At 37.9% G+C, this 22518-nt stretch overlaps 1 protein-coding gene across 1 annotated transcript in view; it reads left to right on the forward strand.

Moving 5' to 3' along the window:
* NRG3 (neuregulin 3) overlaps positions 1 to 22518 on the forward strand; it is a 1038857-nt gene that overhangs the window by 444902 nt on the left and 571437 nt on the right. The window contains exon 2 of the mRNA XM_037805143.1: positions 15643 to 15772. Within this exon, the coding sequence (XP_037661071.1) occupies positions 15643 to 15772 (130 nt within the window). The remainder of the gene's footprint in view (positions 1 to 15642; positions 15773 to 22518) is intronic.

Here is a 22518-nt window from a genome sequence, read left to right on the forward strand (position 1 = left end):
TTCATGCTCCATGCCTCCTTCTTCTCACAGTCTTCAAGCTGTGTTTTGATAATCAGTTTTCTCTCTTTCACTTGGCCATGGGCTTCACAAGGCCATTCAGAATCATGACATTCTCTTTGCTGCAGACTGGTTAAGACGCAGGCATTGATGCAAGACTGTCAATGAGACATGAGGGGGAGGGTGATTGGCCTCCATGTTTTCTACTGGTTGTGTCTAGATGTGATGCCCAGAGTCATGCCTGCTACCTGTGAATGCGGTAAGTTATCTTAAGGTTGAAGAAAAGGGTGGCTGAACAGAACGATTGCTGGGTCTTGATAATGGAGTTAAGCCGCTGAATTTGACAACCCAGGAACTACTTCTTGTTAAGTGAGATAATGTATTTTCCTTCTGGTTTATGCCATTTTGACTTGAGTTGCTATTATTCTCAGCCAAAAGCATTCTAACTCACATAGGTAGGTACTGTCTTTATCCGCATTTTTTTGGTAAGGGTTAAAGACGTTAAGCAACTTAGCCAAGACCATGCAGCTAGTTAAATATCAAAGCCAGGAACAGAGTCAAGTCTAACTTACTCTAAAACCTACAGCTTGATTCTTAGCAATACCTTTCCCACATATGTATATTTGAAATATATAACATGAAAGCATTTAAATCAATGCCGGACATCTAATATTTGAAATATATCACATATTTAATTTAAAATGAAGTCAGCACCCCCAATCTTGCATATCAGAGGATGGCAAACTTTTCTCTAAAGGGCTAGAGTTAGTAGATATTTTAAGCTTTGTGGGCTATACAGTCCTGTTACAACTACACATCTCATTGTAGCTCAATTGTAGCCATAGACAATTCATAAACAAATGAGCTTGACTGTGTTCTAATACAATTTTATTTATAAAAATGGTGATGGCCTGGATTTGGCCTATAGACCATGGTTTTCTGACCACTGTTCTATATGCATTAAATCTGAATTTCGGTTAAGGGATTTCCCACTGTAATAGTTAAAGACAGGTTTTACTAAGAGTCACACCAGAAAGAAGAGAAAAAGAGACATGGAGTCCCAGTATGGGAAAAGACTGGGAATTCTCCTCATTTGCCAAACTGTAATGTTTCGGAGAGGGTTACTATTTCTACTCTGGGGTGCTGATTGGGAAAAACACTTTCAGTCAGTGTAAAAGAAGGCCGAGGTCATGACCTCCACCATTATTGAGGCAAACTTTGGAGGGTTGTTAGCTTCTTATCTACTCCTTGCCTGGAATCTATAACAACATTTCCAAATTTTCTCGGCAATACCTTTCAAAAACCACCCTTTTCTCTAATACCTACTAAGATCATTTTTGAATGATCCACAAACACTTTAATACATAGCAGCTCTTTCTGCAAATGGAGAAAGATAAGGGTCGGAAATGAACAGATGATTATAGCTATTTGATTTCAGCTTTAATTGCTTTCCAGCAGTCACAGAGAATGGACCAATTTTCTCAAAACAATATTTGTTCTGAAACAGAGGTCTGGGAGCGAAGTATTATCAATAATGCAAGAAATGTTGGGGAAGTGTACAAAGGGCTTTCCTTTTTTCTAAAATGGTTCAAATGTGTGCTTCCTTTTTTTAAAAGGCATAGCATGAAATTGACTGATGTTTTCATGCAGAATCTAAAATATTGAGCCATGTGTGTCCTATTTTGCCTCTTATTAAAGTAAAAACATAAAAAGAGAGTTTATAGCAAACCAGGGTTGAAAGATAAGAAACAAAATTTTCCCCACCACTCCCTGCCCCTGATAATTACTACTACTTTATGTTTCTTTGGATTTGTTTATTCTGGACGATTCATATAAGTAGAAATGTCTGACTTCATTCACTAAGCATAATATTTTCAAGGTTCATCCATGTTGTATTAGTACTTCATTTCTGTTTATTGCTAAATAATAATCTGTTTTATAGCTATACCACTTTTTTTAATCCATTCATCAGTTGATGGACACTTGGGATTATTTCCACTTTTTTGGCTATTATGAATAATGCTGCCAGGAACCTTCAGGTGCAAGTTTTTGGATGAATATGTTTTCAATTCTCTAGAAGTGGAATCACTGGGAGTAGAATTTCTGGGTCATATGGTAATTCTATGTTTAACTTTTTTGAGGAACTACCAAACTGCTTTCTGCAGTACCTGCACCATTTTACATTCCCACCAGCAATTCACAAGGGCTCCGGTTTCTCTCTGATCTTGTCAACACTTGGTGTTTTCTGTTTTTTGTTTATAGCCTTCCTTGTGGGTGTGAAGTGGTGTCTCATCATGGTTTTGGTTTCAATTTTTCTAATGCATAACAGTGTTGAACATCTTTTTATGTGCTTGTTGGCCATTTGTGTATCTTCTTTTGAGATATGTCTATTCAAATAGACAGGAGACTTTTGAAAGAGAAAAGTTAGAAAGGAAAATTAATATGTATTGGATATCTATAATGTATTGAGCCTTTCCAACTCTTGTAAAAAAGAAAGATAAGTAACTTTTTAAATAATGTTCTATAAATAAGATGAAGAGAAATTAAGAGCTCTCTGAAAGGCAGGTGGGCATGGTTAAGCCAAGAGCCAAACAAGATTCACAGATCTTTCCTTAGTATCATGTTTATCCTAACTATCCATTTCTTGGCTGCATTTTCACAGATTAGCCAGACACCCATGGTTGAATGAAGCATAACACAAGTTCCTCTTCTCTATGGCAAAAGACAAAAGCAAAAATTTTGAGAAATAATGCAGAAAAAACTCAATTCTCTTCCTGAGATCTGTGTGGGATGGTAGAATTGTAGTCCGTGCAACTGTGACATCATCACATGTTTCTGGTGATTGGTAGGGTAGGTCCCACTCGTTATTGATATAGTCTGTTTCACAGCAAATGGGAAATCCATGAACTGTCCTATGAAGTGCTTCTTTATATGGGAAAATGATGTAACCATACCCAGAGTCTCCAAACAACTGTTTAGCATTCAGCAAGCAAAACTCTGCTAAGTTTGCCCCCCAACCCTTCCCCCAGTTACTTAGCAGAGCATAGACTGGGCACATGACTGTCACCCAAGGGAGTTCCTGGGAGGCAAACACATGATTTATTATTTCTATACTGAGTTTCTCACTTCCAACCCCAGAAACTGGAACTGCACCCAACAGTCTCATCATTGACACTCAATGATATATTGTTAAATAAATAATAGTAATGGCATCATACAGAGATATTGCAGAATTGGTTAAGTGGTGAGGCTTAATAGATGTTGATTTACTGAGTAAAAAAGGAGGGAAATAAGTTCTTCCTGTGAAGCACTGTGCTAGACCCATTAACATGCATTGTCCCGTTATCGAATGTAGGCTTCTTGAAACCCCGTAGATTATGTATTTTCATTGATTCAGTTTATTCATTCTCAGAATACCAATATGTAGCAAAGTTGGAATGCAACCCAGATCTGCAAAGCATTAAGTTAGATATTCAGACCTAGATACTATGACACTATGAATTTCTCACACTGAGGCCAAGGCACAGTGTGGCACAGTGTGGCACCAAGATACAAACCTTTTGCCCTTGACTTTGGGTTGCTTTGGGTGAGATCCTCACTGGCACTCAGAAAATGAAATGAATGAGGAAGATGAGACTTTTTCAAGGAAGTGAAATGAATGATGTATCGGGTACCTTATGTGAGGATATTTGAAGAAAAGTATAATTGTTTCATAACCTGATTTTGTATCCCTAAGACTTGGAAGTTGTCAAAATGATGAATGACTTAGTGACTAACTGATATCTAGATTGCCTGATTTGAACAAAGGTGGTGTTTTCGGGTTAACAAAGTATTGATTTCCTGCACTTTTAGTCAACGAATTTGTTTCTTTTTTTTTCTTTTTTTTTCTTTTTAAGGTTTGAGCATACTGAAGTTCAGGTAATTTAAACTTAAACTTTCAAATGCTCTTTGGACTTTGAGTGTCTTTTTGGTGTCCCTTTCAGTCTTCATGAAACTGACAGTTGGGTTGCATGTCCGCATGTCCTCTCCTCCTCCTGTGAACTCAAGTTTTCCTCTCCTCCGGGTATGACGTCATTTGCCATGCTTTCTAGGAAATTGTAGCTATACGACTGATATAACATTTCTGGCAATATGCTGGCTAGGGTGGAGGATGGGGATACAAGATTGCTTGAACACCTCATCCCTCCACTTGGATTATTAACTGTTTGTGTCATCTCTTACAATTCTTTGACATAATTTTCATAACTTCTGCAAAATTTAGTGAATACTCCCTAAAATCTCCATAATAGTTTCTTTTGGGAAATGTCTCGTGATTGACTTTCCTTCACAGCCATATTTTCGGACCAGATACCAGGGGATGGGGGATGGAGATAGGGACCACAATTGTTTCCCTTTACAATCTCAATTAGTCCCTCCAATCCATCCCAGATGAGCACACGATAAAAATAAAACTCAGGTGCTTCCTATGAAAAGGTAGCTTCAAGATAAATCTACTTCCTACCTTAACCTACTCCCCAAGCCTTTCTTCCAAAGAAATGCTGACTACCACCGCTGCCAAGCTTCCCATTCCTCTTTTTGAGCTCCTCTAGTAATTTTTTCTACTTTTACCATGACACTTGACACAGTGAATGTGTAAGCAGAGTTTTGCACCTAAGCCCATGTATCTCCTGTGACGGTAGGCACCTTCTTCATGCCCCCTTATAGAGAGCAAAGTGCTTGGGTTTCTCAACACTAAAATATAGGATACAAATAAGTGCTGAGAAAATTAAGGGAGAAAAATAAGATTTAAAATAAGTAAAGTGAGTGATATTTAGTGCAAATTGTATGATGGGATTTGGAGAATCATGTCAATGTTCAGATATTATTTGAAAGTCATGATAGCATGAGAAGGAAATTTGAAAGAGTATTCAATAAGAATTCCCAGAATCGAGCATGGTCTTTATTTTGTGTACTCACACCATTCCTCCCAATATCTACCTAGCACAGAGTTTCAGTATGTGCTTAAAAAAATGAGTGTTGAGTGTGAAGATGAAAAATGCACCCCCCTCCCCATTGCTCTTACATTTACTTGTATTATGGGGACTGATGGAGTAGTTGGCAAGGAGAGGTTTGAATATATGCGCTTTGCAAAAGTCCATGACTCAGTACAAGCGACAGTGCAGTGTGCTTAACAGAGTTCACGATGGACGTGGGTTTCTTTGGTTTTAATTCTTGCCTTTCCACTTACTGACTGTGTAATCCTGAGAAAATTGCATGACTTCTCTTCTGTAAAATGAAAATGAAAATTGCACTTTCTCTTCTGTAAAATGAAAGTAATAATTATATTTGAATAATAAGTTTATTCCAAACATCGTTATCATAAGGTGACTTCTAAGATCTCTATTATGTCAAAGTTGTCTGACATGTTGCAACTGAAACAGCTAAAGAAAGATTTAGACCATCAGTGTGCATAGGTGGTTGTGTTGATTGCTAAAATATTGAACGGGTTTTATTCTAGTTGGTCAGTAACCACCACTCAAAGTGCCCTAAATGATGCCCACACATGCCTTTCTTGATGCCCTGCACCAGGGTTCCCAACCCTCTTCAGTATTAATCTGGAAAACAGGGAGTTAACATCCAGCACCTCTCGGGGCCTCCAGGATCCAGCGTTAGCTATGGACAGATTTATTCTGATTAGTCCTGCCATTGACATACTGCTTATTAAATATTTCAATATAACCTCTGCACATACTTGACAGGCAGGAAATTTGAGTCTGGGAGAAAGTTCTTGAGTACACAAATACATAACTGCTTATCAAAGACATTAAACTTCTTATTTTTCACATGGAACCCATAACCATCAAGAAAATAAGCCAGATTATTAGCAGTAAGCTCCAGATATGTTCACATCGGCCAAGACAAATTTTCCATCATTTGTTTCCAAAAACATTATTGCAATAAAGGTAATATATGGAGCTATGAGGTGGTAATTACATTATCATGCCAAAGGTATGATATGGTGTTGGTATAATCATCCTTGTTGGAACCATTGTGATACTTCTTCAGTCAGAAAGCATGTCTTAAACATTTACTGTATGTCAAGCCCTGGGATAAATTTTGGGGAGTCAGAGATGGTCTTGCCCAGTTTCTGGAAACTTATAATGTAGTTTGGGAAGATGGTGGGGAAGTAGGCATGTAAGCAGTTAAGTTCAGAGTAATTGTCATAGTACAGAGATAGGAAAGAAGTGTTCCTGGAGTTCAGAATACTGACAACTAATTCTAACCCAAGGGACTGGCAAAGACTTCAATAGGAGCTAGCATTTCATGTACGTCTGAAACAATTATAAATGTTTTTGCCAGGCAGAGAAATAAAGGCTGTGTATTCTAGGTAGGTGTCACAGCATATTTAAAGTTGCAGAGTCTTAAAGAGGCCAGTGTTATTGGAGCCCAAAGAATGTGACAGGAAGAGGGTGGAGGGAAGTCAGCAAGTCTTCTGTTTGGCCCTTGTCAGGACTTGGCTGGGAAGCGATTGTTGCTATTGTATAATGAGGACACAATGGAGTTTTAGTCACAGGAAGAAGAAAGCTCTGGGCTATTGAGGGTTGTGTGAATTGTTGACTGAGTGGTAGATGATTGAGGGTTGTTGATATTTCTATTCTCTGTAATAAGATGAGAGAGACCAGATGGGAGGCTGTTGCTATTTGTGCAAAGGACTTTCACCCACCGTATTTCACAAAAAGGCACACCTGAGGCACAAAGCTGTCATGGCGAATGAAACGCTGTGCTTTCCATGGACAGAAATACTTACTTGAAAGGTACTCTGGAGTGGGAAATCAAATCAATTAGAAGGTTGCTTAAGGAGCACGGTGTCATAAGAAAGCTGTGTAATTGAGGTCTATAGTACTGTGTCATTAAAATTCCCCAACGCAACTGACTTGGAAGGTAGGAACGAGCCTGAAGTGTGTGAGCCAACACTTCTCTGCATGGGATGCTGGAAATGGCCCTACCCATGGCACTCTCCTTCTGGGATTTCAAGATGAGCCAGCCTCCTACAGATGGCTGTTTTCTTTCCGTAGCTGTAGGTATAGGGGTTTCTATTGACATGCCACTGCTCATGTACAAGTAAGATAGTGTCTAAAAAAGTGGAAAATGGTCCTGCTGGCAGCCAAACATTACTGTTTTCAAATATGCCTACACAGTTCTCAACCAAGGGACTCTGCTGACATTGCTTGGAACACAAGGCCACCTGCAACCACAAAAATGTCTTGGCAGCCTCCTCTTCTGACCAATGTTAGTATCTGTTGCTTCCATATGAATGGCAAGTCTAGCCCTGCTATTGTCTTCCTGCATACTAGATTTTAAGCCACTCTGTCATCAAATTGTCCTCAATTTTTTGACAGCACCTAATCACTGTTGTGCACCTGCTTTCCATTGGGTTAAGTCATTCTAGGAGTAGTTTACTCACAGCTCAAACTCTTCAGCATGGATGTTTGTTAGAAGAAAAATGGAGGCTCTCTGGAGATTTTAGAAATCTTATCTATAATATGTAAAAGTCTGTAATTCAGGGTTGGTAAAAGGATATTCATTCAACCAGAATTCGCTGGATAACTATTGTGTGTCAGGTGATTGGGCTTGGTACTAGGAATACACATTCCACACTGAAAATATTCCTATAGTCCAGAAGCTTGTGGTCTATGGGACAGACATTAAATAAATGTCATTCATTCTAGGGTGGCAGGCATGCATGTAGGCAAGCCTGCTAGGAGCATTACAAGTGAATAAGAGAGAAAGAAGTAGTAAATTAAAATATATATTTAGGAAGCAGAATCAACAGTATTGGATGATGACACTTGGAGGGTGAGGAGAAGGATGACTTGCAAGCTCATGGCCTGCACAAGGGGCTCGATGGTGTGGCAGTAACTCGAGAAGGAATCTGGAAGGAAGAACAGGTTTGTGGAGGAAAACCAAGAGGTTGGTTTTCTTAATGTTCATTTTGAGGTGCCTTTGGGATAGGGGGAAGGTTGGCAGGTTGGAGGTCCCAGGAATGCTGTGGGATGGAGAGGTAAAAGTGAGAACTATTGGCACATAGATGATAATAGGATCGCCCAGGGCGGCTGGTTCCCAGAGTATATGGTGCATGAGGGTTACCTGGGGAGCTTGTTAAAGCAACTTCCTGTCACCCACCTCCAGAGTTTCTGATGCAGTAGGTCTGGGATGGGGCCCATGGAGTAGCATTTCTGACAAGTTCCCGGATGATGCCGATACTGCTCTTCTGATGACTACACTTGAAGCCTGGCTTAAGGAATAAGTAATAGTAAAAGGAAAAACACAAATCACAGTATGGCCTGTAGGAAGCAGAATAGGAGCGCAAGCCAGGATGAGTTGGTTTGAATGCAGAAGTTTCTGGCTGAGAGCCATGTGACCTCGGGCAAAGGACTTCAGCTCTCTATGATTCCATGTCTCCATTTGTAAAATAAGGATAAAAGATACTAGTATAACTTCATAGAGTAATCTGAGACCAAAAAGACAGCTAAAGGAAAGTGCTTAGCATTCTGCCATGTACAATATACAAGTTAGGAGTTATCTGAAGACCAGGTGCTAAATAATCCAGCATTTAAATATAGATTAGATGGGACTGAGGTGACAAAAACCAAAAAGCAAGATTATGATGATACAGAAGCCAATGAAAGAAGGGTTTTCCAGAAGGTAGGAGTAGTTAAGAATATTTGAGGCTGCTGAGAGTTTGAACAAGATGATCTTTTAAAAAATACCCATTGGATTTAGAGATAGCTGGTGGCAAATGAACCATTTCACTGGGCGATGTGGAGAGCAGCGAACGTGTGGATGAAATATGTAGCACAAAACCGAGTGCAACCCATGGTCTCCACTCACAGGGTGTTCTATTACTATTATGGTTGAAAGAAGTTTCTATATATGCTCATGAGTACAGGTAGAAGGAAATATATTCAGCTTTAGGATAAATTCTTCAACTCTCAAATGAATGCATTTCACAGAACAATTTATGCCCTATGCAGGTTCATTTAAGCTGGAGCAGGGTTTTTTAAGGCAAGATTTCTGACTGGAAGGTGGCAGGGATGTCATGCAAATTTAACAAGAGCTCTTTCTACATTTCCTGTGAGAATTGATGGCTCTGGGATACATCAAGAACTGTCAGTCTTCACAGCAGTCCCACGACTCAATTGAACTTTTAAATTCCTTGCCCAACACTCCCCATTTCCCCCATGCCAGCAAAGTGAACAATTTCTTGATCTCTGGCAGAGAGAAGAAAGCTAGCTATCTTTGCCTCTTGCCAGCTGAGAAATGGTTTGTTTCCCTTTCAAACACCACTGCTTTCTTGCAATTTCCTTGACCATTAAATATTTTATAACTCTGTCTCATGCAAGTGCTCCTTCCTGGGTACCCTATAAATGGTAGATTCAACAGGAAGTTTTATTGTATGGCAGAGGGTTTCCTTTGCATTTTTCCTACAGAAGAGGCTGCAGCCCCAATTCAGAACCATATATAAATCACTTCTGGCCTCTGAAGGTATTTTGCAAATCCTAAAGGCTTTTAGATTAAGTCACCGGAATGTTATCCTTTTGTAGAGAATTGATGTGTCATGAACTCAGTGGGGGCAGAAAAAAAAAAAAAAAAAACTGCTTTAAGAGTGTGACATTTGCAAGCCAGGGGTGCAATAAATTTATTTAGGGTCTTCTCTGTGCCTCATCATTCTCCTTGCTACTGTGATCTTCCCCTTTTCCATCTGAATTCCTTCTCCTGTTCCAATTAAATCACACATTTTCAAGACCTAGCTCCAATCTCACCCCTTTGGGAAGGCTCCAGAGGTAAGTATAGGCTGAATTAAGCTCTCCCTTTTCTTTGATTATCTATTGCAATTATTATCTGTAATAGCCAATTTAACACCCTTATTCTGCAACAAAATATGTGTTCCCACAGAGTGCCGCATTGTGCTGGAACATAAGAAGCTTCAGTAAGTAATATTCAGGTTCAACTCAGTACTTAATGGGAAAAGCAGTCATCATTTAATTTCATTAATCAATTAACTTTCACTGCAAAACCTACAGGGATTTCTGTCTTCCAGCCTTACGTTTTTCTTCCCATTTTGCCTTGATTGAATTAACTGCTCCCCCCATCCCACTGTGCATTTAATTACTGCACTGATTGCTTACTATGGATGCTATATGATGTGGAAAGAACACAAAACTTAAAAGCCAAGCATCTCCCTGACCTCCAAGAGAAAAGAGACCAAAACCCATAAAAATATAAGACAACACATTAAAGTAAATTTAACAGGAGCCAAATGAAGGGTCTGGATAATTGCACAGCCTCTCTGGCCCCAAGAGAGCTGGACACTATTCCTGACCCTAGCAGTGGTGCTTCCTGGAGCTGAGCCCTTGACCTTTCATCACTCTTGCTGCTCATCTTAAGCCCAACTTCCCTTTATCCTTCATGCTTCTCTATTTTAGAAAATCTTCCTTACTTCTTTTCTTCTCCTCCCTTTCCCTCAGTCCTTTGGAGTCAATTTTTCTCTCCTCCGATAAAATTCTATACACTTAACCTGAATTGCTTTACAGGCACATCTCATATTCTACTTCTAAATAGGTATTTATTTCCCAGCTAATGTATTTTGTTGTTGTTGCTCTAAAATAGGGTTTATTGTTATTTTATGATGTTAACAAAAGCATGTACTCTTTTCCATAGAGAATGTTTAGAAAAATACTCCAGTATGAGAAAATCATTTATTGCACGCATCTCTATATTAGACCGTGATGCAGGGGTACACAGACCAGACCCATTCTCCAGGAGGTGCATTTCTGCAACAAGAAGGCACTCTTTGAGTTTTAAATATATGACACAAATGCTGCCATATACTATAGTAAGCTTAATGTATTAAACTCTTTAAGTGGTTATAGTTTAAAAAATATGGAGATGTTCCAAAGAAGTTGCACAATATCATAGATGAGCATTCTGTATCTGATTGTTAAGGCATCCCAAGATTGTTTACGGCCATAAGTTTTCTAGTTTGGAGTTAGACCTTATGCATTATCTTATTCTTACAAAATGCCCTTTGTTTCCCCTTCAGAACAGAGTACTTGGTTTGATATATTAGTGCATGCTGTGCCACCTTAAGATACAGAAAGAAAATAATCTCACCTTATTTTTGAGTTTTGTCTCATTTTTTAGATATATTCTGTTTTATGTGTTTTATAACATGTTATATGTTAGAAAGATATTGAAAAAATTTTACATATGTGCACTTTACAGTAGGTATACAAATTTTGGAGGGTGTTTCCAAAATTACCATCTCTTTGTTTGACTGTGTTTTAAGTCACTCTGACTTAAGCACCGTATGCTTATTATCTATTTAACACAAGTCTAGGTAGGTGGTCCTAGAATTATTATGGCAGCAAAATGTGTTCATTAAGCACTCAGGAGTTTTCCATATTTCCATCCCATATCTTTTGCATGATGATTTCAAGTGTAGACTTTCACCTCATGGTTGCAACAGAGTTGCTGCGATTCCAGCTATCACCTCCTCAAACACAATCATAAGCAGGAAGAGAATGAAGGCAGCAGGCCAGACAGGCTTTCCTCTAAAGACCTTTATTTTTCCCTATAAGGAAAAAAAATCTTCTCCAGAAGGCCTCAGTTGACATCCCCTTACATCTCATTGATTGGCTCTGGGTCACATGCCCATCTCTGAGCCAATCTCAGGCAAAGAGAACATGATTTCCATAGCTGTTTTAGAACCAAAATATTTTATTTACTAGCATTGAAAAAATTGCAGCCTGGCAATGAAGAAGAAGGAAATTGCTTGGGGGTGGGGGATGGTAAATGACAGTATCAGGCCTGTCCTGATAGAAGTGTGTGAGCAAAGAGGTTTGGAGACCACTGTACTAGGGAGCAGCTGGCCTTTTTATGGAGCAATAAGTAAAATAAAGCACTTGGCATCTTAAGCCCATGGGCCATTTCCAGCCTGCAGCCTGTTTTTGGAAATAAAGTTTTATTGGAATGCAGCCATTCCTATTCATTCAAGTATTGTGTATGTCTGCTTTCACACTAAAACACCAGCCATAAATAGTTGTGACAGAGAGCTTATGGCCTGCACAGTGTAAAGTATTTACAATCTGTCCCTTTAAGAATGTTTGCTAACCCCAAGATTAATCAATGTATTGACTGATGGAAGGTTTTGATTTCCAATGAATAATAACTCCATGTTGACACAGCCTGGCTTTTGAGGAAAAAAAACACAAAAACCAAAAAACTGGTGGTCAAGTCCGAGCTGGGCTGTCACTGGTTGTGTGGCCTGGGGAAAATGGCTTAACCATTCTTAGCCTCAGTTCCAGAAAGGACTATTTTCTCTACCCTGTTGGGTTGATGTGAGGATCATATTAAAATGTATTCTACTAAATCACCAACATAAAAGTCCCAAAAGGAAAAGGCAAAAAATAAAGTAGGCTGAAGGAAAAGAAAAGGAATTATGTTTACCTTACCCAATGCTTTTGTCACTTTTAGGTGAACCGTGTTACGTGGATATTAGGTAGCGAAATGCTCAGGTAAATGCTAGCATTTCAAATTTCTTGATAATAGCAGTTACTAGGCTATAGGAAGATTAGGCCCAACAATCTATTATTATATTGTTATTAAGTTCTTTAAAATGAGTTAATAATGATGTGTTCTTTGAATCCAGTCAAGTCATTGTGAGGGATAAGCATGCATACTTTAAAATAATTGTGAGATTCTCTAAGCTGGGGAAATAGAACACCTAAGTGCATGTTAGGTCTGACATTCCTGCATTCTTCTACAGCAGGCTTTTGCAGAGGCATTTACTTGGGTCTCTGATCCTCTGTAATGTGTGGATAGATGATAACATGAGGGGAAAGGCAGTTAGTAGAATGGGGTGGTAACCACTGGAGACAGCAGTTGTCAGATGGAAACTAATTGATTGTAATTGCTTTGCCATTGTATTGCTCTTGGAGTCCGTAGCTTGTTAAAACCGCTGATTATAAAAGAAGGATCTCACTTTTTATGCTGTAGGTTATGCTAATGAAAAGCTGTTCTTGGAGGAATGATCAGTGAATATCAATAAATGGATAATAAGAAATTAAAGGAAAAGTTAACTAACTGATCATGAGTTAATATACTTCAGCAGTCAGAGTAGCAGTCAACTGTGTGATGTTTCATATTACATTTATTTTTCTCTGAGCTCTTGAATTTTAAGTATTTCCCAAGGAAAGAGAGATTGATTATTGATTCTGTGTGACTGTTTATCACATCCTGTCTTGAAAAACAGATCTCCACTGCAAGGAGATACGCTGGAAAACAGAAAAAGGGTCTGTTGTGTGGAGGCTTTATTTTATGCAAAAGGATTGGCAGGGAGATATTTTCAAATGGAACAATATAGGTTCCCTTGTACTGCCAAAGAAGAGCAGGCTAGAAATGGGTTTTCCCAATGATAGTGGATAAATGAGGGTCTTTTTAAACCTCAAAGTCATGCTTTTCTACTGTGCATCAATATTCAAAGAGGTATATTGAAAAGATAACACTAATGTGAAATTATATCTAACTTTCTGCTGTGGGAGATGTACTGTTTTTTTTCTAGATTGTAATGATCTCTTTAACGATCATGTCTTTGATCAATAGCATTTGTGCCGGTTTGAGTGTATTGTGTCCCCCAAATGCCATTATCTTTGTGGTCTTGTGTGGGGCAGAAGTTTTGGTGCTGGTTGGATTTGCTTGGAATGTGCCCCACCCAGCTGTGGGAGATGATTCTGATGAGATGGTCCCATGGAGGCATGGCCCCGCCCATTTGGGGTGGGCCTTGATCGGTGGAGCTATATAAATGAGCTAACTTGGGGGGAGAAAAGAGAGTGCAGCTGGGAGTGATGTTTTGAAGAGGAGCAAGCTTGCTAGAGAGGAACGTCCTGGGAGAAAGCCATTTCTTCCCTAGCTAGCAGAGGTTTTCCGGATGCCACTGGCCGTCCTCCGGTGAAGGTACCCGATTGCTGAGGTGTTACCTTGGACGCTTTGTGGCCTTAAGACTGTAACTGTGTAGTGAAATAAACCCCCGTTTTATAAAAGCCTATCCATCTCTGGTGTTTTGCATTCTGCAGCATTAGCAAAGTAGAACAGCATTTAAATTATTCATGATCTCAGAATGATCATGTTTATTGAAGACATTTTTGTTGGGCACCTAATTTGATTAAGCCTCAACCCCTGCCCTGAAGATGCTTGTACACTAGAGGGATGGATAAACATATGGACAAGCAGTTACTGACAGTGCTGTGAATGCGATAATGTGAGATATAAAAGAGCTAGGAGAGCACAAGGGGTTGATCATCTAAGCTCTGGAGAATTTCTGGGTGGTTTCTGCAAAGGAAAGGGCAGAGGAAAAGGGTGGCTCTGGGAAAAGGGGGCAGTGTGACAATTCCTGGCACTTGGGGGAAATTGAATAATAATTGGAAGGTGAGTTGTCTGTCTTAGCATTCCAGAAGATGAGACTGGACACTCAGGCAAAATTCCACATGGCCAATGTCCTTCTCTGCTTTCCTAAGGATTTTGGATATTCCCATGGGGATGGGACCGACTGAGGAATTTTTGTTGTGAGAAGGACATGAGTAAGTTTCACTTTAAGAAGATCAGTCTCCCATCAGTTTGGAGAATGTAGGAAGAGGCTCATTGTGACATCCAGTTAGTAAAATGGTACAATATTCCATGCTATTGAGCATTATTATTATCAATCTACATCTATGGAAAGGAAATTAACAGAGCTTAAATGCAGAATAATTTATTCCTCTTTGATTTTTTGAATATTTTTTTTCTTGTACATTGCAGTGCCATTGGTGCTAAACTTTCTGTTGCTTAAAACTCTGAAACTAGAATAATGTCTCAGGGTGGTAATAGAGTCTGTGTCCTGTAGATAGCATATACTTATGGTTAGTTTTATATTTGGGAAGCAGAGATAGACATGCAGTTTAATAAAAAAAAGTCATTAACTATTATTTTAAAAATGCTCCTTTAAGATAATGCTAAAAAATGACAACACTTTGGTCCTGTTAAATATTTACCAGAAACATTCTTCACATTTGAGAGTCTGTTTCAGAATTTGGAACATTTGCATTTTAATTACATAAGAAAAGGAAGAATAATTGGTGAAGCTATTAGCCAATTACAGCTGTAACTTAAAAAAGAAAAAAAAAAGAGAAACGGACATTGGTTTCCTCAGAACAGTCACAATATACATTTTATCAGATGTTTAATGACATTTGGCAAAAACTCAAGAAAGAAATTGTTGCTTCAATCCTTCATGCAACATGTTTGTTAAAACTGAAATTAGTGACAGTGGATTTGGGGGATTTGAGCTCAGGATCACTCTGCTTCTGCTGTCAAAGAGTCCTAAAACGAGAATCCTCTAGGGTGACGCCAACTGTTAAACTCTAATGGAGAAATAAGACAACTGAGCACAGTGGTCATATTAAGCTGCGATTGTCCAGTAGCGAAGGAGGGGTGGTCTCTCTGACAAAAAAGTTCCTGAGGTCAGAACCCAAAAGAAGGTTTCTCTGCACAAGTCCTGGGCCAGGGGTGGGACTTGCTGTTGTCGGAACTTACTGCTGACCGCATCTCCCCACTGTGCTTTCTCTGCAGATACCACGACGTATTCCACTGAGCGGTCGGAGCATTTTAAGCCCTGCCGAGACAAGGACCTTGCATACTGTCTCAATGATGGCGAGTGCTTTGTGATCGAAACGCTGACCGGATCCCATAAACACTGTCGGTAAGCCACTGTGGCCACTGGCCCGAGGCAGGCGCCCAGCCATGCTGGAGGTGGAGGGCAGTGGAAGCATCTGGAATATGTAGAGCTGAGATGCCCTTCCTCCAGCTGTTTTCATGGTACAATCGAGTCTTGACAGGAGAGGGCACGTGGCTGCTTTCTCCTTAGTATTTGAGGGCCCTAAAACCAACACAAAGTAGACAAAGTTCAAGTTTTACTGACCGAGTAAAGGAAGATTTATGTTTATATCTACTCATTTAATGGAAGTAATTATTTACTTGCATTAGCAGCCTATATTTATGGCATGGGACTTAGGTACATATCCTGGGTCTAGAAATAAACCTTTCTTGCAAGCCTACAGACTGAGCCAGGATAATGCCAACTTCTTATCTGAGATCTAGAGTCTCAGTGTTTATTGAAAACCAAACCCCAGAGACTGTAACTGTGTCCAGAGAAAACTGCATCTTATTTTGATTCTGCCCTGACTTATTAATTTCAGTACTTTTTTTAACACCTCTGCAATGAAACTTTCTCCTGCAAGATGTTGTAAATGAAATCATAGTCTCAATATAGGCTAGGTAGAGAACTACTTAGGGGAAATTCTCAGTAGAACTCAGGAAGGTGTTTAATTGGTTTTCAGAGACATAAGGTTATATAGCTGCTGAAAATAAAAACAAGTGGAGATAAATAGTGCACTTCTAGATGCTGCAGCTTTAAGGCTCAATAGAAGAATCAAATTAGCATCCAAAAAATATTTCCCACCGAGCTTTTATTTCCAGCAGTACCCTGGTAATTTGTTTTTCCTTGCAATCATATATGCTTCAGTGATCAGATATATCCACACCCTTTTCCTTCTCTTTATTTACTCTTCTCAGATGACACAGTTATTAAATTAATTATTCTGAATCATGAAGCATGGAAATTATGACTTTTTTCCCTCTCTATTGCTATTATAAAACTTTATTCCCATGTTGTTTTACTAAGGATGGCGCAGAGAAATGTATCTTATAGTTATAAACTTAGAATGTGATAGCAAATCCTGTTTGGTTCCAGGGGTGAGTGTTATTCAGTCCATAAGGTGGCTTTGTTGTCACAGGAGGCAGCTGGCATAGGTTTGGAAGAACTGAGATTGATCCATCTATCTATGTAAAGATTTCTGAAAAACTTACAATATGTCCTGTGTTAGAACAGGTAGAATCATGACCTACCTTTCACCTTTGACACAACAGCTTTCATGTGTTCTGAGCTTTGACTACATTTATACCTGTTACAAAACTAATACCCACTCCTGTTCTTCTGAGAACCTAGGTATGGGGTACAAAGGGAGTGGGCAGTTTTCCTCCCACATGGCTCTTCTCTTCCTATATTTGCTCTGTCAGTTTTGGGACAGGTAGGAAACACACAGGTGACTTTAAGGAAGCTTTCAAAGGAAAATCCAAGGAGGAGCTATATTTTCAAAGCATGAAGTACATCCAAGTTCTTATGGATATTGAATCAGATATTAAAGTTTCCTTTGCCATTTCAGCGGTTTCATCATGTGTAAGTGTGCAATGCAATCCAATTAAGTTTAAATTCATAATCAACTGAGCAAGAATCAGTAAAGCAGCTGCTTGGTTGGATGGTATTTGTCTCCAAGGAAGGATCAGGCTGGGTCCCCACAAGATTTGATTCAGGTTTTCCAAAGCCAAAGATGTCCAAAGGAGCAAAAGAAGTTTAAATGTTTTTGACCTACAACCTCACTGTGTCATCTGTTAGTTCATGGGGCTCAGGTGTAGAGAAAAAAAAAAAAAACTTGTGTGTTTATGGGTCTATCTAATTTTTGAAAACAAAACAAAACATAGATACATCTATTATTTAGTTGAAAGTATGTCCATGTATAATTTGACCTTCTGTGTTCACATTTCTTGCATATTTCAGCACAGACAACCTGTTATTTAACATAGAGTCACAACATAGCTAATCACGACAAAAGACCAGCCTAAGACAGAATTGGAACTTGAGTACGTTAATAGATGCCTATAAATCTCCTAACAGTGTGTATGAATAAATCACAGATTGCGTGTGCCAGCTATTCATCTCCCTGGCTTTGCCGTGAATAAAAGGCTTATATTTATTCCTGCATCAGCCACTTCTAAGAACTCCACTGTAGTTAATAATGGGCCATTTTGTAAGGCACTCTATTTAAGTAGCATGTTTCATTCATTCTTCTTCCATTCAACAAATATTTATTGAGCACCTCCTATCACCAAGATACTATTAAATAAATGCATGCAGAAATAAATTTAGGGATTAAATGGCAATGCACTTTGTAATGTAATTGGACTAAACAAAATGTCTCATCATTAGGAAATAATGAAAACAAAAGAAAGTGCTTTAGAGTACTCGCAAGCTACCAGGGGTTGTCTTTATGACACATGATTAAGTGGATTCTGTTTCAAGTTAAATAAGACATCATTTAAGTAGATCAGAACAGCAATATAAAGGGTTGTACATGGATCTAGCTCATTAAATAGTTTATTTTTCTTATATTGCAAAAGATTTGATATCCACATCTGAAAGAGAGATTATTATCTAAAATAAAAAACAAAAAAAAAATTTGCAATTCTATGATAAACTATACCAACATTTATTTTTCCTACGTTGTGTAACAGACTGTACTCTACTAACACTTTTCTGTTACTTGCCAAGGAAGAATAGTAGCAAAACCACCTAGAACAGTCATGATCAAAAGTCCTGAATAAATAAATAAATAAATAGGCAAACTTAGTCTTTCTGAATTTAAAATATAAAGTCACAGACTGTCTGCAGACTTATCAGCGAAAGCAGACCCTGGTAAAAAGTGGAGTTTATCATATAATAAGGACAAAGTTGTAAATCAGAGGGAGAGTGGCAGAATGATTGCTCAGTAAATGACTATTATGTAAATTAAAAATCTAAGTTGAATTTTCGCCTTCTATTGTATAACAGTTTTTTTCCCTAGAATTCAAGAGTTAATGTAATAAAACAATAAATAAATAAATAAATAAATAAATAAATAAGTCCTTAAAGGAAGTATTGTAATAAAACTACATATTTAGGTCAGGAATTGAACCTTCTGTGCAAAAAAGCAATGCAAGGAAAAAAATAAATAGCTTTGACACAACAAATATTGTTTTTTAACCTGAACATCAAAAGCCAGAAAAAAAAAAAAAAAAAAGACAAATAAAACATGGGTAAATTCTTACCATAAATATTACAAAGAATTAGTATTCCCAAGAAGTCACATAGATCAATAAGGATAACACCAAAACCCCAATAGGAAAATGGGCAAAGAGATAAAAAACTTGAAGAACTTAAAATGTAATAAAAATAACCAATTAATATGAAAAACAGCCTCACAAAGAAATGCAAATTAGGCTTTTTTTCCTATCAAATATTTAATGACTTTTAAAAGTTAATACTCACTTTGGCGAAGGCACAAAAAAAACACACACACATTCTCATATGCTATTTTGAGAGAATATACTTGGTTAAAGATTTTTCATAGGCCACATTCCAGTATGTTTCATAAGCTTTATATTGCTTCTAAGAATCTAGCCTACAGAAATGTATATGCAGATTAATTTGTAAGGATGTTTACCACAGCTTTATATGTAATAGAGTAAAAAGAAAAAAGTCTAAATTTAGATGCTTATATAAATTGGAATATGGCTATACATTGGTTGAAATCAATATAACTGGAATTTTCAAATGTTTTGAAGACTTGTGCTTGTTTTATCATAGTATGTATGAAAATTAGGATATAAAATTGAAGGCCAAACAAACAAGTCTGAAAAGGAACTAACTTAAAATGTTAATAGGGTTTGTGACTATTTTATTCCAGGAACCTTATGTCTTTTCTAAGATCTCTACATTGCATATGGATTTTATTTATAATCCAAAATAGTTACTGAAAAGTTATTTTTAATACAGGGAAAGCAAGTTAACTACATTTCATCTTTTTACGGGGAAAACAAGTTATATACATTTCATCTTTTTATTTTATACTTACTGTGATTAGTTAGGTGATGAGTTCTTCATTTGGGGAGAATTGTCCCTTGTTGGAATGTCATACTGATTCATACTTTCCTTCTTATTTAATTCCTGATTAAGGACCACTGGCCCCTGCTTCCAATCTTGCCTATCCCTGTTAAATCAATGTCATTATAATCCACTATTATTAGGTTGATAAAAAGAGCTTTCAAGTTAGGCCTTCCAGATTAAATGCTTGATAAAAATACAAAGGCTATTTGTACATGTCTATCTTTCTTTTGTTAATAATTTATTTGTACTCTTTAAAATAATTCATTTTCATACTGAATTTATTTGGGAAACATAAAAACAATTTGGATTAAATAATAGAAAGATATATCCTACAGAAATGAACCTGCATAGGGAAGGAAAGCAAATCACCAGAAACTCCTAGCATCAAAATAATCTGAGTATAAGCAGGATATCCTCTGATCTGTTTTTTTTCCATGTCATTTCTGGAAATTTTAAGGACTTGGGAAATGGTGCTATCTGTAATACATTTCACTAGAGTAAAGAGATGGCCATTGTGACTGAAAAGATAGCGAGGCATTTGTAACAGGCCAAACATGTTTTGAGGCCAAATTCGGGTTAAAAGTATGTGTCTCTTCTGAACTGAAGCTCATTAAATGTTTCACAAGCCTTGCTGCAAAAATGGATTTTCAGAACTTTGGAAAGGATAGCATTTGAGCTGAATTTGACCCATAGTGATCATTTTGGAAATCTGTCAAGCGAGTCACTCGAAGATGCTTGAATCACTTGAAATATGGAGGGGCTGGAGAATGAAGAAAGCAGTCCAGTCGCAGCCATTGCCTGAAGATACTCGGCTGATGGGCTGTGTAGCAGTCTGGGAAGAAATGCTGTCAGGGCTTGGGGTGGGGGGTAATGATTGAATGGGGAGGGAAACCCTACAAGGAATTGCTGTTCTTTTACTTTGTCTAGCTCTGTCCGAGTAGGTTTTGAAATCAAAGCTTCCATTTTCAAGAGAATTGATTGGGCACAGTGTAATGATATCCCTGTGATACCCTATATAAAATTACAGGGCCATACCAGTCAGTGCTTGGCTTTGACAGCTTGGAGGTCCATTAGCTCTTCCACCCGACAGGGGTCCTCTTTATCAAATGGTTCTCCAATAAGTGCTCTGAGAGCAGCAGCTAATGATTCCCTGTGGTTGAAGCAAATTGGAATAGAAATGGAGTTTTGGCACACATCCCTGAACTCCATTGACTGGAGGGGATTGAGGCTGAAATATCTATAAATCCAAGCCTGGTGGCAGAGTACCTGCAGAACGGAGTGGTGTAATGGTGGAGACCTTAGAAGAATTTTCAAATTCATCAGAGAAATGTTGGTGAGAATGTTCGTCATGGCCCAGACATAATTTGAATAATCCGCAGTAGCTGTGTTCATACTAGGCAGTTTATTGATTGCCCTTGAAGAGAAGACTCAGCTAAGTTATAATGATTCATCTCTGTGGATATAGTTATTTAAGATAGTCTGCCTCACTCACTCAAAAAGCAAGCAAACAAACAACCACCACCACCACCACAAAACAAACTTAAACTTTGCAATTCTACGACACTCACTCAGTGGTTTGTTTTTCCTAGTTTAATCTCTTTGCATGGACACGAGCTCATATGCTTCAAGGTTTTCTTAAATATCATGCAAATGGCCAGAAAATTGTACCCAATAATAATGTATCTTTCAGTTAATGGCCAAAGATTTTTACCTTATTTTAATGTTTTCTAACTTGATTGGCAGCTCTAGCTGAAGCATGAAATGGTGTTTCTTAAGGTGGTTGTTACATTTTGAGTTTGTTGTTGAAGCAAAAAATTGACATTTTTTAATAGTTTCCCTGTATGAGTTGGTATAAGTGGCAAAGGAGGCAAATGTGAGGTTTCAAAATGAACAGACCTGAGTTAAAAGCTCTGCTCAGCTTTATACTACTGGCTGCAGGCCTTTATTTAGAAAGAAAAGAAAAGAGAAAGACAGACTAATAATGCCCAAAATACCTGCTTCAAAAGGTTGAAGAGTTGAAAGCAGTGGCACATAGAAACACTAGATATACAGTATACATTCTGTATAGTTCTTTTCTTTTTCTTCCTTCGACTCTTTTTGGAACCATCAAAAACATGTTTGCTGGAATCTTGGAGAGAAATTGAGTGGGTATTGTATACCTTATTTAGTAAAGAAGTAGATTTAAAAGTTGGGGAGCATGTCAAAGAATCACAGTTGAGGCAGAGCTGGGATTCAATCTCTGATTGTAGAACATGGAGTTCAGTATTTGTTCCATAGCTGAATTGTTGTGTATATTCTGACAGTTCAAGTTCTTAATGTTAATTTTGGTACCTGACAAATTAGCAATTTTCTGTCATTTCTCCCATTCCACAAACAATTCTTGATTTCCCCAGCTTTTCTCTTTAGTTGATCATTATTGCTTTAAGAGGAGATAAAGCTCTGTTCCTATTTAATCAATATAACTTGTGATAATTGTGTTGTTAACAAAAAATGGATGTTGATTGTGCACTTCTGTGAAACTATAAAATGGACTATTTTTTGTTGCTGTTTGCATGTTTGTTTTTCCAATAAGACAAATATACTTCAATGAAAAAATTATATATATACATATATATTGGAAAATATTGATTTCACTTCTGGAAATAAAGTAGCATTTTAAAAAAATGAATAATTGTTAGCTTTTTCCT

This window comes from Choloepus didactylus, chromosome 15 (assembly GCF_015220235.1).
Source record: "Choloepus didactylus isolate mChoDid1 chromosome 15, mChoDid1.pri, whole genome shotgun sequence".
Taxonomy (NCBI): Eukaryota; Metazoa; Chordata; class Mammalia; order Pilosa; family Megalonychidae; genus Choloepus; species Choloepus didactylus.